The sequence below is a fragment of the Cololabis saira genome, chromosome 20 (assembly GCF_033807715.1).
Source record: "Cololabis saira isolate AMF1-May2022 chromosome 20, fColSai1.1, whole genome shotgun sequence".
Lineage (NCBI taxonomy): Eukaryota > Metazoa > Chordata > Actinopteri > Beloniformes > Belonidae > Cololabis > Cololabis saira.
In genome coordinates this window covers 28,434,215-28,451,528 of record NC_084606.1, presented here as the reverse complement: position 1 = coordinate 28,451,528, position 17,314 = coordinate 28,434,215, and the positions used below count along the sequence as shown (strand labels likewise).

Genomic DNA, 17,314 nt, shown 5'->3' with positions numbered 1-17,314 from the left:
ATTCTGGTGTTTACTCTCCATTTACGAATTTATGCCACGGTGGTTAATCACCTACCGCAGTGGTGAATGTGTTTGTTTTTGATTGTTCAAAACGGAAACACCCATCAACCTGGACCTGTTCAAGGACTTGACAGGAGGGGCCCACAATTTGTAATTGTTTGACACGCTGGTGATCTTGCACAACCTATTGGTGTATTCATGTCCACTTTGAACTGTCTTTGTAGATAAAACTATGCTTGAGATCACCAAACCTTAATCAGAAGCAATGTTTGACAGGATCTTGCAGTGACCTCTTAATCGGGTGTTCGCAAGAGTGTAGGACAGAGCTTGAGATTTGATCGGTGCAACTGACAAATTATGTGAGCAATACAATCAGGAATGGCTACTTCCACACACAGTAAGAAGTAATAAAGAGAGAAACACTGCAAAAGTATCAAGACAGACGTCAGGTGGAGTACCTGTTACTTGTGCACATTATACCTGGAGAAAGTGCTCTAAACTTTCACTCTTCTTTACTCCTCCTGAATATAGTCTCAATTAATGTTTCACTCTTGGTTCTTCAGTTTACTAGTTATTCCAGTGCGCCTCAACCCTTTGTTTTGAGGTTCCCACTGATACATGTGTTGAGGGGTCCTTAATCAGACCACTTTTACAAGAAAGTCCTGGGATTTTTTCCGAGAATAGGAGAATATCATTTGTAATTATTTGGCCATTTCTCTGCAAAACAAAGGAAAAACATCTTTCATCATGAGCACCATTGACGTCTTCAGGGACACTTGAGAGCGCACCACATGTTGGAACATTGGTAAATAATTGAAGACTTGTCAAACAGTATTCATGTTTGGTTGACGTCGAGTAAACTTAAGAGCACACTGACAAAGTCTGGTCTTCACAAGCGCTATTTCAAATAAACCAGGGTTTTTGATTTTGTGCAGTTTTAGCACTTGCATAATGAGCAAAATGACATTTTAATGTTAGAAATCACTCTGAGACACCATTGTGTACTCAAATAAACTTTGTTTATTGACAATGTAAAAATAGACATCTGAAATAACAGACTATGTTTTAATTTCAAGTTTTGCTAAACTGTTAGATGAGATACGTTTTCTTTGATAAATACCTTAATATTATTTTTTTGCAACATATTTGATAGATAAGGATTTTACGGTATTATACTGCCACAAAAATGTATGTATGTATGTTTACATAGATTTAGATTATGTTCATGGTTCACAGATCTCAAAAAACTCATTTAGCAAATCTACATTTGACATTTTAGTTATAATGGGAATTCAATAAAATCATATGAATGATGGCAAACAATAATCAAAATAGTGCAAAATTGTGATTTTCTAGATTAAGTCAATTTTTAACTAAGACATTAAGTCATGTTATTCTGTTTATGAGTGGACTTTACAAAGTAAAATCTGAGATGCCGCAACTGTGTTTATTTAAAGTATATCATTATTGGTGTAAAGCATTTCATTTTATAAGATAAAATACCAGCATCTCAAAATCAGTCAGTTATTTATGTTAAAAATTAAGCATTTGTTCAAGTCATCTTCCTGTCTTGAGGCGTTTTTGTGAGGTTGGCTGTGGGGCTTCTTGTCCGTTTCCTTTGTTGTGCACTGAACTATTCTGGTGTCCTTTTTCTTCAGGCGACAGCTTGAGAGAGAATTGAGAGAAAATGAAAGAAAAATAAAGGTCAATAAAGTATTTTTTAAATGAAAATAAACTGTATCTTAATCTTCTGGCCGTTGTGCTGAAATATACTTGTAAGGCTTGGCAGAATTTGACATTCTTTAAAGACGTCACGTACCTTTCTTTTACTGCCACCAGTCTCCAGATTTGGAGTATCCTGCAACTTCAAGCCCAATGCTTTCTCAAGTTCTGGAAACAGACACACAAACACGTATCATTTATGTCATGAAGGTAGTCGGAGCTGTCATCTTCAGCAGAGCTCCAGAGACAGAAACCAAGTACCTGTAAGAACGATGTCTATCTTCTCCACCACCAGCTCAGCATCCTCCGAAGAGAAGCACAGTGGGGGCTTGAATTTCAGAACATTGCGATGAGGTCCGTCAGCACTAAGAAGGATGTACTGCTCCTTTAGCCTGGAACAACATATCTATGGTCATTTCCACATTCAAATATATCAATTACAAGTTACTTTTTGGCACAATTTTCTAGTAAATTCTGACATCATATGTAACAGCAAGGAAACGTAATCAGTGTCATCAATTTCACTCGCGCTCTCCTACATTTAAAAGTGCCTGTAACAAAAGCTGTTTATAGTTAAAACTACAGCATCAATAATTTTGAGTTAATTCTAAATGTGCTATGATTGATGAGTTTGCACCATCTACAGTCACGTGACCTTTATAATCAGTACTGGAGTTGAGGGGGGATGAGGGGGGGATGGCATCCCCCCTGAAATAAAAACGTTCCAAATCACCCCCCCTGTAAAACTGCCATCCCCCCTTTCCATCCCTTATGTCATTTCATCAATGAATGTGGTTTTACTGCTATTTCAACATTTAGAGTCATCCCCAGAAAAATAACACCAGAAAAATAACTTATTTGACAATTTTCACCTGTTTCAAGTACATTTTCACTTGAAATAATTCGAAAAATCTGCCAGTGAGACAAGATTTATCTTCTCATTACAAGCAAAAAAATCTTGTTCCACTGGCAGATTTTTCTACTTATTTTAAGTGAAAATCTACTTGAAACAGGTGAAAATTGTTGTTTTTTCCAGTGATGAGTCTTGTTTTAAGTGTAATGAGATTTTTTTTTTACTAAAATGAGACATTTTAACTCGAAATAAGACAAATATTCTTGTTAAGATTTTGAGTTTTTGCAGTGATCCATTTTACTTATCCTGTGAAGGACAGAGTCATATTGATAAGTTCAGAAAACTTTTTTTTATTGTTGTGTTTTGATGTATTTGATGTAAGCCCAGTGGATATTTAAAGCTTACAGAAGGCTGCATTTAACTGCTGCTATGTCATTCCTGCAGTATTTCTGCAGGTGTTTTGGTCAGTGCTATTATTTGTAATATATTATATTATTTGTAATAAGCACAAATTATCTGTCAACATATGATAAAATCCACCATCCCCCCTGATTTTTTTTTTACAACTCGAGTACTGTTTATAAGTCTTCTTTTATAACTAATATTTCTAAATTCTGCTGGTGTAAATGCATACAGCACATTAACATCAACCAACCATTTTAACATGGCATTACATTGTTATAGATGCTTTAATAAACACTTTTTAACCTTGGTGGGTTAAAATAAAATGTCAAAATTTAAGCTACACAGCCCAGAAGCACATTCCAGTTTTATATCAACAGTCATATACACACAAAATCCATGCACTGATTACAAGGGATGCATATAAACCGGATAATGAATATGCATTAATAGAGCCAACAGATGTGGCTATGATGATCTTTTGCTTTCTGACGTTATATATACGTGGATCACATACAGTATTTAATATTTGGTTTGGGGATACACTTTTTGTGTTGGTTTGAGGTCCATCATCACAAAACCATAAATGCAGTTTTTCTCAAAAGGTTTTTTGGATGAAATGCTTTCACCCATCCATCCATCTATTTCTATCCACTTAATCCTATACCGGGTGTTGAGGTCGTGCTGGAGTCTATCCCAGCTCATTACGGGTGAAAGGCAGCGGTACACCCTGGACAGGTCGATAAAATGCTTCACAGTATGCAATTTTTTAATATAAATGTAACATCTGAACTGTCACAGTTTAACTTACTTATATATGACTTCCTGGGCCTCTGCTGTGGCTGGAGTGAGATTCTTCCGGTCCCTGACAAGCTCCATCCCAACAAAGAGACCACATCCCCTACACAGGGCAAAACCTCCATATCAGTCATTGCAAAAAACCCTTTGCACATTTTTCATTTTTTCAGTCAAAGTACATTCTGGATGGGTTTTCCACACCGCCACCAGGTAAATGACTTTGTAAGGCAGCTGACTTTTAACAGGACTGAACAGTAAAATGTGTCTAATATTTCAAACCATCTGGTCTGTCGCATTGTCTGTGATGTCCAGAACGGACCATCTGTCCTATGAGGTTGTGATCTTTTCCACCCTCATTCGGTTGTTTCCTTTAGTTTGTCCAATGTTGAGGAGGAACAAACTAAAAGTAGCATCTTCTATTGAAAAATAAGTGCAAACTCACCTGTTGAAATAATCTGGAACTAAAAACCCTTGACAGGAAGTGCACATGCTGCAGTTGGATGCGTTTTCTCACCGGATATCTCCAATCAGTGGATGCTTTTCCTTCTGCTGTTCCAGCAGATCGGTCAGGTACTGGCCCACACAGAGCGCGTTGTCCTGCAGACCCTCTTTCTCAATCACATCCAGGACAGCCAGTCCGATGGCGCACGACACCGGGTTCCCGCCGAACTGGGAGCATCATATTCAGCACAAAAAAGGTCAGATTGCACCTGTATTTGGTTTCAAACTTCTTCTGCCTGGAAGTCTGATGCATTAGCATGATATAACATAGACATAACATTATAACTGAGATCAGCAATAAAGAAACATAAAAAAACACTCAGATGCTATGTTTTCAGTGACTGCAGCAAACTTTAAATACATCCTCTTTGATATTTTTCTGTTTTGAGGAAACACTAGCAGTCTGAGAGTATAAATAGAAAATAAAAACATGCCCTAAGGAAATATAATTCTACTTAATGTGGGAAACAGATGTACTGATAATCCTGGTAAACATGGAAAATCCTGTCAAAGATGAGTTCAGGCCATTCATTTATAATTCAGTAAACTTGAGAACACAAAGCTCATATTATCTCCACTTTGCAATCTGTCTTTGAATTTTCTTAAACAAACAAGCTATAATGCGTTTTTGAACAATGGTTGAAAATGAAAGTGATTTATAGTTTCACAGTGACACCCCACACGTTTCTCTTACTGTGTTGAAGTATTCCATCCCAGTGGACATAAAGGCTTCCGCCACCTCTCTGGTTGTCACCACACATGACATGGGGTGACCGTTGCCGATGGGCTTTCCCATGGTGACGATGTCAGGCACAAAGTCTTCTCCCTGGAGCTGGAAGGCCCAAAAGTGGGAGCCAACACGTCCGAAGCCCACTTGGACCTCATCAGCAATTACAACACCTCCTGCCTTATGGATGTGCCTGTTGAGACAGATGAATTCATAGGCCAGGATTCAGACTCCTGTCCGTCAAACACGCAAATGCTCGCACAGAGTGAAATTCACTTTTCAATTTTAACTCTGGGATATTGTATTATAAGATATAAATTGTGTATCATTCATTACCTTGAGTATTTTCTTCAGTGCAAAAATCACTCACAAATATTTCACTACCTAACAAGCATAATGATACATCAAATCAAATCAAATCAAACTTTATTTTTAAAGCACCTTTCATACAAAAAAAAATGTAACACAAAGTGCTTTTCATAAAACATAAACATAAAATGTATTAGTGCCCCCCCCCCCCCTCCCCCTCCCCGCACACACACAGATAGACACACGCAGACACATGGTGCAGACATGGCTAGGCACAGAGGATCCAGGTGAGGAAACGGTAACAGGGAGCCGTCCACGCCAGGAGGTCTCATAGCCCGCAGCTAGAAGGGGGGGGGGGGGGCCCACAGAGACCATCCCGGCCCGGACGGATAGAGAAGTCCACACCACAGCGGTGAAGCCGTGGTGCAGAACTCCACCACCATCCAGGCCAGAACCATCCCCAGGACGACCCCCCTGCAGGCCAGAGTCACTCCCAGCATGGAGGCTCCCCATGAGGAAACACTGGAGATAAAAGCTACAAGAAAACAGGATAAAATACACTAATAGAGTTTAAAAAGTATAACATAACGTAAAATCCTAAAAGTATGTCTAAAAAGCAAGACATTAAAAACTAAAGGACTAAGACAGTAAAATGTATAAAATAGACCATAAATAACGACTAAAATATTTAGATAAAACATTAAGATAAAACAATGAGAATAAATTATGATAATAAAAAAGGATAAACTAACTATAAAACAGAGTAGTAAGATCCAATAAAAATAAGGGTGAGCATAAAAAATGTAAAAGAGTTAAATGAGTCAGTTAAAAGCCTGATTAAAGAGATGAGTCTTGAGCCTCTTTTTAAAAACATCAACAGTCTCTGCGGCCCTGAGGTTCTCCGGGAGGCTGTTCCACAATCGGGGACCATAAAAACTGAATGCCGCCTCCCCGTGTGTCCTAGTTCTAACTTTTGGTATGGTTAAAAGGCCAGCACCGGAGGACCTCAGGGTCCGCGAGGGTCGATAGGGTAAAAGTAGTGCAGACAAATAAGAAGGCCCAAGACCATTAAGACACTTAAAAACTAGTAAAAGAACCTTAAAATCAACCCTGAAGCGCACAGGGAGCCAATGCAGCGATTTTAAAACAGGTGTAATGTGCTCCCGCCCTCTGGTCCTCGTCAGCACGCGTGCGGCTGAGTTCTGTAGTAATTGTAGATTGTACATGTTCTTTTTGGGAAGACCAGAGAGCAGGGCGTTACAATAATCTAAACGACATGAGATAAAAGCATGCATTAGCACCTCCGTGCTGGCCTGAGAGAGAAACGGGCGGACTCTGGCTATGTTCTTAAGATGGTAAAAACCGATCTTTGTTATGTTTTTAATATGTGGAATAAAAGTGAGCTCAGAGTCAAAAATCACGCCCAGATTTTTAACAGATTTTGAGGGTTTAAAATCCTGTAACTTTGGTAAAAGTTTCTCTCTCTGGCCTTCAGGACCGATGAGTAAAATCTCTGTTTTGCCCTGGTTGAGCTGTAGGAAGTTTGCTGCCATCCATGACTTGATGTCTAAAATACAGTTAAAAAGGGCATCAATTGGCCCAGTGTCATCAGGAGACACGGCGATGTACAGTTGCGTATCGTCAGCGTAACTATGGAAGCTGATGCCGTGTCTCCTGATGACGTCCCCAAGGGGCAGCATGTACAGATTAAAAAGAGTTGGACCTAAAATTGACCCTTGGGGAACCCCACACTTTATCTTATAGGTTCCTGAGGAACATGTATCCATACTTACGAAGAAACTACGATCAGTGAGGTAGGACGTGAACCATTTAAGAACAGTACCAGAGAGGCCGACCAGGTGCTTCAGTCTGTTTAATAAAATGTGATGGTCTACTGTATCGAAGGCGGCGGTTAGATCCAGCAGAACCAAGACTGTGAGTTTTTGGTTATCTAAATTGCACCTGATGTCATTTAATGTAAAAAATTAGAATAAAAAAATTAAAACACTATGATATATGATCCACTTAGTTATTTTGGGGGTTTTTGTCCCATTATTGTACTTTTTCTAAAATCATTCTACATCTTCTTGTGTTTTGCGGTCAGCGCCAGCATAAGTTTCATCTGGAACATCAATGAATCTCGAGCACGTACTCGGACACTTGCTGGAAGTAACCCGGGGGGAGAATGACCTGTCCACCACAACTCTGCAGGGACTCAGCAATAAAGGCTGCAATCTGCACAAAAGAAAAACAAAAACCCATATCAGGTCAATAAATTCAAAGCCAAACTTATGAACTCCAAAAGAAGTGTGTCTCTTGCTTTTATGAGTATATTGTTTCATTTTCACGTGTGACAGACATGAGCGCTATTCCAGGTCGTTGGAGATAGTTCAGCCATACGCACCCATAATCTATCTAAACCCCCCTAAAGGTCTGAGGTGAGAAACATATCCGTCACAAACTGTACCTTGCCTCCTTTCTTATGGACTTTTCCGATAATGCCTTTGACTTCATCTGCATATGCTTTGGCTGGATCTGGGTGGTCTGCTCGGTATTTGCCTCTGTACACATCTGGGCTGGGAGCCTGCAGGGGAAAGTGCATCCTCACTCAGTTCAAGGTTTCACAACTCAGGGACATATACGTCAAGAACCAGAATGACCAGTCAGGCAGACCATTATCAATAACTCCATACTATGCTACTGGTGCATACTCATTTTGACAAACCGTAGTCTGTAGAATGCAGTATGTAAAAAACACCCAGATGCTTTGTAAACTCCAGGGATATATCCAGTATGCAGACTTAATCCATATTTCTATATATGATACCATGTGCACCTACAGCAGGGGGCGGTCATATGATTGGTTTCCATCCATGCTGTAGTATACAGGACTGTCTCAGAAAATTAGAATATTGTGATAAAGTCCTTTATTTTCTGTAATGCAAAAATGTCATACATTCTGGATTCATTACAAATCAACGGAAATATTGCAAGCCTTTTATTATTTTAATATTGCTGATCATGGCTTACAGCTTAAGAAAACTCAAATATCCTATCTCAAAAAATTGGAATATTCTGGGAATCTTAATCTTAAACTGTAAACCATGATCAGCAATATTAAAATAATAAAAGGCTTGCAATATTTCAGTTGATTTGTAATGAATCCAGAATGTATGACATTTTTGTTTTTTTAATTGCATTACAGAAAATAAAGAACTTTATCACAATATTCTAATTTTCTGAGACAGTCCTGTAGTTGTTTTGTTTAGTTGTCATGCTACATTCTAACGACTCCCAGAGCAGTACAGAGTACATACTGTTAGAGTACATACCTCATATAACCTTATGAGAACAGTATGTGCTTTTGAAAACAGCTTTAGATTACAACAACATTCTGCGTTTGTCCTCTGAAATGTAAATATAGCCAACAATTCAGAAGCTGAAAGCAATCAGAAATATTAAAGTACACTTTAAACACCACTACTAGCTTCCATTTAAAGGAACCGAAATGGAGTTTACATTTTTGAATACATTTTTGAAAATGCGCCTGATTTGAACCCTTACATGACTTGATTTAAGACCATGTCGGACATCATTATTGAAAGAACGGTATGAAAGAGAAGCATTAATGTGTACATAGAATAACCATTGTCTTTCTTAGGCAAGGTTCTGCGTAAAAAGGAGACTGAAGAGGAGCTCTTTAGGAGTCCCTTTATTGAAAAATTAGAAAAATAAAGATGTTCTAAATGAAAATGAAAAGATGTCCAGCAGTGAATTATGGTGGAGGTTCAGTGATGCTGAGCGGCCTCTGGCCCTAGAATTGATGAATGAATCAAAGAATTATGAGATGAGATTACTATTAAGGCATTTTAGTGCAACATGATTTTAGCAGGTATCAAAAACTGGGGTAGTCTAACTCTTATCACTAATAAGATAAGATACTACTGACTTTCAAAGGCTTTATCTCTGTCACCGTCGCACGTGATTGGCAGTAACATGTTTATTTGGTTTGGGAAAGTGACCTATAAGAGCAAAGTTTGTTGAAAGTGGACAGAGGACGAGGCTCATCACATCACAGAGAAATAAAAGTGATCCTGCAAAGGAAGAGGCCGGTCCAGATAATGGATAAATGAATGAATGTTTTTTTTTATAAAAGCTCTGAGGAAAAGATTAACTTACATTAGAGCTCTCACTATAGCAAGCTACCATAAACTAAACCACTTCTGTGTTGCTTTATTTCGTACTCGTGCTGAAGTACGAAACAAATCACAAATCCAAACAGAGCTGGGATCGACTCCAGTCATCCATCGTGACCTTGAATAGGAACTAAAGGGTATTAATGTGAATAAATGGAAAGACTGATTTTACAATGCAGCGTTCATAAAGGAATACCAATAGCAAAATGGTTGCAAAAAAGGTATGCTAGATGTCCTCATTTTTAGCCTCTAATTTGCCAAATAGCACTTTTAGTTACTGATAGCAAACTTGGAACACAAGTTTTAGTCTAAATCAAGATGGAACTTTACATGATGACAAATATTTGTATGTGCACATCGACTGTAATCCAAGCCCAAATAGCCAAATCTCTCCAACCCGACAAGATCCTTTAACTTTGCAAATATTTCCTCCTGTGATATGAGTCTGGTACCCGTCTCATTCATGGCTGTTTCCACCAGTCCAAAATGGACCAAACCAATCACAAAGGGGAGAGGCGGAGCTTTATGCAATGGCTCATACGGGAGCCTCCCGTATTCAACATAACTGAAGTGGCTGCTGTCCAGAGGTGGGTAGTAACGAGTTACATTTACTCCGTTACATTTACTTGAGTAAGTTTTGGGAAATGTTGTACTTTTAGGAGTAGTTTTGAATCACTATACTTGAGTAGATTTGTGAAGAAGAAACTGTTACTCTTACTCCGCTACATTAGGCTACGTTGAGCTGTTACTTTTCTTTTATACCTTTTATCCGCGTACGCGTCAATCTCATGACATCACTGGTTGATTCTTTGGGAAAAATGTTTGTATTTGCATGTTTTGTCACATTTACACAGACTCAAACACACACAGAGTTTCTATGAGTTCATGTTTGTTCTAGTTCTGCCTGGTTAAAAAAGAAAAGTACAAAGGCTTGAAATTCTGTGCTACTTGTGCTTAATTAATTTTTTTTTATTCTGTTATTTTATTTATTTTATTATTTATTAAAGTACTTGAATTCACTTTAATATTATTTTAATTTAAGCTATTTTTTATTTTTTATTAATTTTAATTAATTTTATTATTTTATTGATTTAATTAGCCTGAAGATGATTTACTCAGTACTTGAGTAGTTTTTTCACCAAGTACTTTTTTACTTTTACTCAAGTAATTATTTGGATGACTACTCTTTACTTCTACTTGAGTCATATTATTCTGAAGTAACAGTAATTTTACTTGAGTACAATTTTTGGCTACTCTACCCACCTCTGCTGCTGTCACATACTTATACAGCATTGTCCAGAGAAGGTTTCTTCTGGGTCTGTTGGCAGTGCCCCCCTGGAAATCATAACTATCGGAACCAGGCAAATCCTTGGTATCAAAGATAAAAATGATGAGGATAGCCGGCGGCCGTACACAGCTCAATGGCTTTATGTTTATGCACTTTTTCCCCCCAGTGCATTACGGGCCATAAATATGTTTTGCTGCTGTGCAAAACATATTTCAATGACTTAACTTTATGTAAACTTTGCTCCCCCTAAATTAAGTCAACCAAATCTTTCATGTCTTTTCCGGTTTGCTGCTTTGCTTGTCTATGTTTTAATCTAAAAAGACGTATCGCTTCTGACTAACGGTAAAATTCCCCAAAGGAAATTAAAAAGGCAGGTGTGCCTCTTTCTTCTGTCTCTTACCGTTTCCCTCTTATCTACACATGTGCGTGCTGAACACTCAGCAGTCTGCCAAAAAGCCGGCAGAGTGAGTTGAGTCATGGTTTTTTAATAGCGTGCAAGCAGGCGGGAGGAGAGAGAAAAACACTCACCACGTGGACAAATGGGCTCTGCTCTGCGTCTGACAGCTGGTGGAACTTATACGGACTGATGTCAATTAGTGAAGAGACATGGCCGTGGTACGCACTGCAAATAAAGAGAGAAGCCGGCGAACCCAATCAGTTACTTGCCTGAGCAGGGGGACATTCATTGACGCAATAGTTCAACAGTAATTCATCGTCACTCATGTACGGTGGCGCTTACTTTTCCAAAGTGATTATATCCTTGTGGCCTGTGTACTGCCATGCCAGTCGGAGGGCCAGGTCGTTGGCTTCAGAGCTGAAGGGGCAAGGGTTACACCGAGTTATTCAGTCACCACAAAATACACAGGTTCAGCAGTATCGCTTTGACGTCAGACGGTTTGCTGTCTCAAATCCCACTGTAAGCACAGGTGAGACGAGCACCTAATCATTCATTAGCTGCTTGTCTAACGCTTGGATCATATAAATGAAACCTTTAAAACTTAATTTTGCATTTGTTGCAATCTCAGACCCCAAAAATATGCTGCACTGTGTAGGTCCCTTTTTCCTGTAGGCCATCAACACTGAGCATAAATGTAAAAGTATCACGACAAAATTGTTTCAAATGGGTTTCAAATTTACACTGTTGGACAGAAAACACGGTGTCTGTTTTGTCAAGCTTATCACTTCACTCCCAGGGCTGATAAACACCTCCTCTGGTATTAAGTATACATTGACTACATTGTCTACGACATAATTGCCCTCATCCAGATCATTTTTGCTCTTGCAGCATTTGTAGCAGGTGCTGTAAATGAGTAACTGTGCCGGAACGGAGAGGGAGCTATAATGCTGACAATGCAATCATGTTATATTTTTGTTTGAAGGTCTATACACTCCAAAGGGACACTGATGCAACCTTTTCTTATGATTTACAGGTCTTGATGCTTCACACGTGTATTCTGGCAGGACTGTTCTGGATGGTCGGCCTCAGTTTCAAACAAATGCAAACAGATTTACATCAGGGCATCAATAAGCTAATGCAACGTCTGTCATTATCTGTACAAAAACCTACACCAATCCAAGCAATCCACACCCACGTGGAAAACAAGTTTATGCAGCTTTTCTTGCTCAAGAAGTTGACAGAAGAATTTGAATGTACCCGGAGTTCACAAAGTAGCACACCGACAGTTTGTCAGGCAGAGTTGCCTGCAGCTTCTGGGCGTATAGGACGAGGTTGTCATGCAAGAACCGGGAGTTGGTGTTGAGAACCTCCATCTGCTGAGCTCCTGCCTTCACCACGTCTGGGTGACAGTGGCCCACTGAGAACGGGAAAGAGAGGATGCAGACAGCATTAGATTCATCCTGAAAAAGCTTTTATAGCGAGGGCTTAAATAATTTCACTGTACTTTGGCACAACAGACAATCATAAAGGCACACAATTCAAAGGTAAAATAACACAGAAGATAAGAAGCATATTCAGTCATAAAGTAGTTACTAAATAGCTGTTATTTGACTGTTTGGGTTTATAGGATGACACAGGAATAGTGTATAGGGGGAGTTATTGAATATAATGAATGTGTTTCATTGAAGAAAGACCTATAAACTTACCGTGAGCCACATTGTTGACGCAGTCCAAGTAGCGCTGCCCTTTTTCATCATACATATACTGACCCTTAGCTCGCACAATCTTGATAGGGTCATGGCTGAAGAAAATCTTACATGATGGTCTGCAGAGGAGAAATATCACCACTGGCAAACATGCAAATAGTCTTTTTCATCACAAAAGATATTATATGCATCAGTGGCACAACTCTAAAATGATATACTTAATAACTTCTTGTAGGTACTGTGTAATACTGCACATAAATAAACAGGTAAATTATTGTAGACTACTGTGTTCTGGTTTACAGAATAAGACTACAGAGATAAAACAAGTGCAGGTTACCAAACATATCCTGATGAAGTGTCGATTTACACACTTTCAGAACTATCTATGAGCTGATCTGTGTGGGAAAGCAGTGTCTGTTCAATCTCCATTTGTAAAAGGGGAGAATATCAGTTTGGCTGTCTTACCCAATGTGCTTCTTCCTCAAGTCTAGCGTTTTACTTTTGTCCATTCCTTCAACTGACATGTTGTTATTCTTGTTTTCCCCAGTAGGAAAACTGGCGCATCTGGCCCAGCTGAAATATTCCGGCTTTATATAGACGCGCAGAAGCCGACAGACGCGCAGGAGCGCACCGCGCTGCTGCCGCTGTATGGAAAGCCGACGCGACCAAAATTACAATTATTACTTTTTGGGTCTCTCTGTTAAATTCAAGCAACGAATATTTAAGTAAAACAGATTACATAGATCTGTGACCTAACATTTCCAATATATTTCCATCCAAATGCATCTTATTTGTTTATTTATGTGAAGTTATATGTGTTGAAAATCCATCCATCCACTTACCAACTTCACCCTGATAATATTGAAGAGAGGCTCCACTTTTTTGGCTTCTTGTCCTTTACTTCTTTAGGAAATCAAATACTGTTGCATCAAACAGAAGCAACAGGATTAGTGTTATCATTTAAAGATGTTTAGCCTTCAATATGCTTGTAGAAATTCAGTACAATAATTTTTTGGGGGTTATTGTAATTTCACAAACAAGTGCTGCTCATTGTATTTTTTATTTAAAGAGATGATTGTTTTCTTTCTGTGATGTTTCAGGGAAATATATTACTCCGTGAATGAGTTACTAAGATGTAACAATGAATTATCAACTTGTGGATGCAACAATTTTTAGTGCCAAATCATCATAAATGTAATCTCAAGGCACAATAATGCCGTGAGAAAATAACAACAATAAAAATCTTCAAAACTTTTCTCCAATACATCCCCCCGTCCTGAACAAGCACCCGGCACATGTGGAAAGGAAATTTTGTGCCCACAACATTAATTACATTACCAAGAATAACCCGGCCACTGTCCATACAGTGATTATGTTTCAACCTTTATATTTTAAGCAACCAACCAATATATTTACCAGCAATGGCACTGCTCTTAACTACAAGAATGCATCAAATTTATCTCAAGATTAAAATAAAAGGATATTAAATCAAATCACCATCTCACAATTATTTTCTAGCTTGATATTAGCAGGCATGCATTGTTAAGATTCACCACAGTTTAGTTACGAGATTCACATCTAATGCATTTCTAACCCATAGTCAGCAATACAAAATGTAGTTCATGACATGACTAAATTTCAAGATAAAAGCAATGTCATTAAGCTCATAACATACATTGGAACACACCAATTTAACATTTGCATTAAGATGTTTACAGTATGGTCAAAGTAAATGCAGGTTGCCCGTTAATAACTGGTCACACCTGCTTTGGCCTCAAGTATGTGTTGGTTGTTCTGAAACTACATGTGGTTGCACATCACTCATCACAAATCTTTGACCATTTTGTCTTTAATGCTTCAGCCAAGGTACATTTCTAAGATTTCCTGGAGAAAAATGGTCTATTGGGGTCATTCAACGTCATCCCTTTGGGGTTAAGGTCTGGGCTCTCACTGGGCTTCTTTAAAAGGTATTTTAGTAAGATTCATTTTCATCTGAGTGCAACTGGTCCAGGCCCTGAGCCAGTGGAGCAAGCCCAAATAATGATGATGTCATATATAGTGTTGAGTATTCTTTCTGAAAATCATCCATCTGCAGAGCTTTTTCCAAACAGCATTGCAAAAATGCACTATGGCAAACTTAAGGCATACATTTTTCTTTTTTTTTTTTGGGAGAGCAGCTTCCTCCTTGGTGTTCCTCCATGGACACAGTCGACTAATGACTTGCTGTACGTGCTCTACTCTCATGAACTGTACCCGTTGACTGAATCCAGCTACATCTGGTGTGCTAAGTTCACCCCAACGCAGAAGTCTTGCAGTTCCTTGAATGTTCAGCAGAGGCCGACTCCAAAACTGAGTCAACCTTCATTGACTAAGACCATTCAAGGACTTCGAGCATTAAACGCTAAAATGAAGGAACATTCAGGGGTAAATACCTCCATGTGGGAGGATTGGCTGAACGTGTTCGGACGCTACAAAACCTTGGTAGCCTCGGCGCTCACATCAATAGCGGTGTTTGCGGCATCATTACAGGAGACATACCCCCTGCTAGCCACGGATTCCTCGACGACGGACAACGAAGATGACAGCGAAGGAGAAAAGGATGATGACATCGATGACTACCTGCATCTGCCGGACCTGTTCCCTGATCCCGGCACTTATGGAGAAGATGAACATTGATGATCTCTGAGTGTAAATGTGTGACTACAACAGAAATGAAATGAACGTATGATAATTTGCTTACGCCTGTGACGCACTGATAAAACAATGCTGTGTTAAGTGATTAAAAAGTGCTGCACAAGAAGATTCCTGATTATCAGCATAAAGCAGGAATCTGCAGAGAAGAGGAAACATCTTGTTGCTAAACAAACAAGAACAAGAACAAATCTATACCTTTCCACTGACCGCGACCACTCCCTTTCTCCCTCCCTTTAGGGGCGCAGTCAGCTATGTAACCTAGGGCACTCCCAGAGTGAATAAAAGCCAAGGAAGCAGAGAGACAAATTTAGAGTAGGTTTGAGATTTTACACGTCTTGACTGCTCTCCTTGCTGCAAGTCATTTAACCGTGCTGTGTCTCTTTTCTCTCCAGAAAGTTTGATGATACAAATGTTAAGTGTATGAACCTAACAAACCCCCATGTTAAAATGTCCAGCTTTACAACATTAACGTGCAAACTTAAAATATCTTCCAAAAATCGGTTTTAATTTCCACAGATACATTTCACATCTATGCTCAATAGACCGGGGGTTCATTTTTATGGCACTCATCGGGCAATATCATTTGAAACAATACATTTATCCATAGTTGCAGGCGTGGTCGTTGCACTTCAGGGAAAACTTGCCGGACAGAAACCTCTAACAGGGCTGATCCCCCCTCAGCCGGCATGTCTCCATTATACTGTTGCGCCACACAAGAGCCATTGACCAAACAAACAATACAGCTTAGCACATGATCAAGGTAATGTACATTTTTTTGCTGTTGGCAAATAAGGAGATGACAAAAACGAAGAATGCAGCAAAAGAAGAAAGAGAAGAAGAAACAAGTTAACAAGAGATGCTACTTATGGTTTTGTAAATTTTTTTTAAACATACACAGTGGTGGTAGTGATTGAGATTACAAGAAAACCCCCAGGTGGACCTCTCCACGATGTGTAATAAACCAACAAGGCCGGAACCCACTCATCGGTACATCTATTGTTTTTCTTCATCTCCATCTTCATCAAATTAACTCACAGCAACATATTTCTGGTCCAAATGGTTCAGATGAGTTATGTTCAGGGCTGCACATAATTATTTTGGTCTGGTGCTCAGAGGAGCCCCTGGATATGTGACTTGGGGCTCCAAAAACGCGGTGACCCGTCTCGCCGGATCGATAAAAGAGGGATGCAGGAATAAGTTATAGGCAAAACGATATTTATTCACTTATAAAGATGAATTAACAAATTATGGTGCGTGTTAGGAATGGGCGATATTTTACCGTTCACGATATACCGTCCAAAAAATTCCTCACGATAAGAATTTGTCATCTCGCGGTAAAAACGATAAATTCCCTTTGATAAAGTTTTTGTGTAAAAATGATTTATGGTTCTGCGTTAAATCCACAACGTACGGGAAGGAAGGAAGGAAGGAAGGAAGGAAGGAAGGGAGAAAAGAGGAAAAAAAGAAGGAAGGAGAGAGCAGGAGGAAGGAAGGAAGGAAGGAAGGAAGGAAGGAAGGAAGGAAGGAAGGAAGGGAGAAAAGAAGGAAAGAGAGCAGGAGGAAAGAAGGAAGGAAGGGAAAAAAGAAGGAAGGAAGGAAGGAAGGAAGGAAGGAAGGAAGGAAGGAAGGAAGAAAAGGGGAGAAGGGAGAAAACAAGGAAAGGAGGAAGGAAGGGAGAAAAGAGGAAGGGAAGAGGGAAGGAGAGAGCAGGAGGAAAGAAG

The 17,314-nt window shown here is 39.2% G+C and overlaps 2 protein-coding genes across 2 annotated transcripts in view; one reads left to right on the top strand and one right to left on the bottom strand.

The window, feature by feature from the left end:
* The window catches only part of rpl34 (ribosomal protein L34), a 216,838-nt gene that overhangs the window by 30,961 nt on the left and 168,563 nt on the right, over window positions 1-17,314 (top strand). The gene's annotated exons all lie outside the window — the stretch shown is intronic.
* etnppl (ethanolamine-phosphate phospho-lyase) lies at window positions 1,124-13,531 on the bottom strand. The gene is made up of 13 exons (XM_061710365.1): window positions 13,365-13,531; window positions 12,900-13,018; window positions 12,451-12,610; window positions 11,536-11,610; window positions 11,325-11,418; window positions 7,780-7,896; window positions 7,465-7,547; window positions 4,971-5,196; window positions 4,290-4,444; window positions 3,789-3,878; window positions 1,984-2,114; window positions 1,820-1,890; window positions 1,124-1,665 (listed from the first exon to the last, which is right to left on the bottom strand). The coding sequence occupies exons 1-13, from the start codon at window positions 13,421-13,423 to the stop codon at window positions 1,558-1,560; spliced, it is 1,488 nt and encodes a 495-aa protein (XP_061566349.1). The 5' UTR covers window positions 13,424-13,531; the 3' UTR covers window positions 1,124-1,557.

Excerpts from the sequence above, each read along its gene's own strand:
- etnppl (XM_061710365.1), bottom strand. The coding sequence starts at position 13,423 with ATGTCAGTTGAAGGAATGGACAAAAGTAAAACGCTAGACTTGAGGAAG. Across the intron at positions 13,019-13,364 it reads TTGAGGAAGAAGCACATTGG|ACCATCATGTAAGATTTTCT; the intron begins GTAAGACAGCCA and ends TCTCCTCTGCAG. Across the intron at positions 3,879-4,289 it reads CCACTGATTGGAGATATCCG|GGGATGTGGTCTCTTTGTTG; the intron begins GTGAGAAAACGC and ends TGCCCTGTGTAG.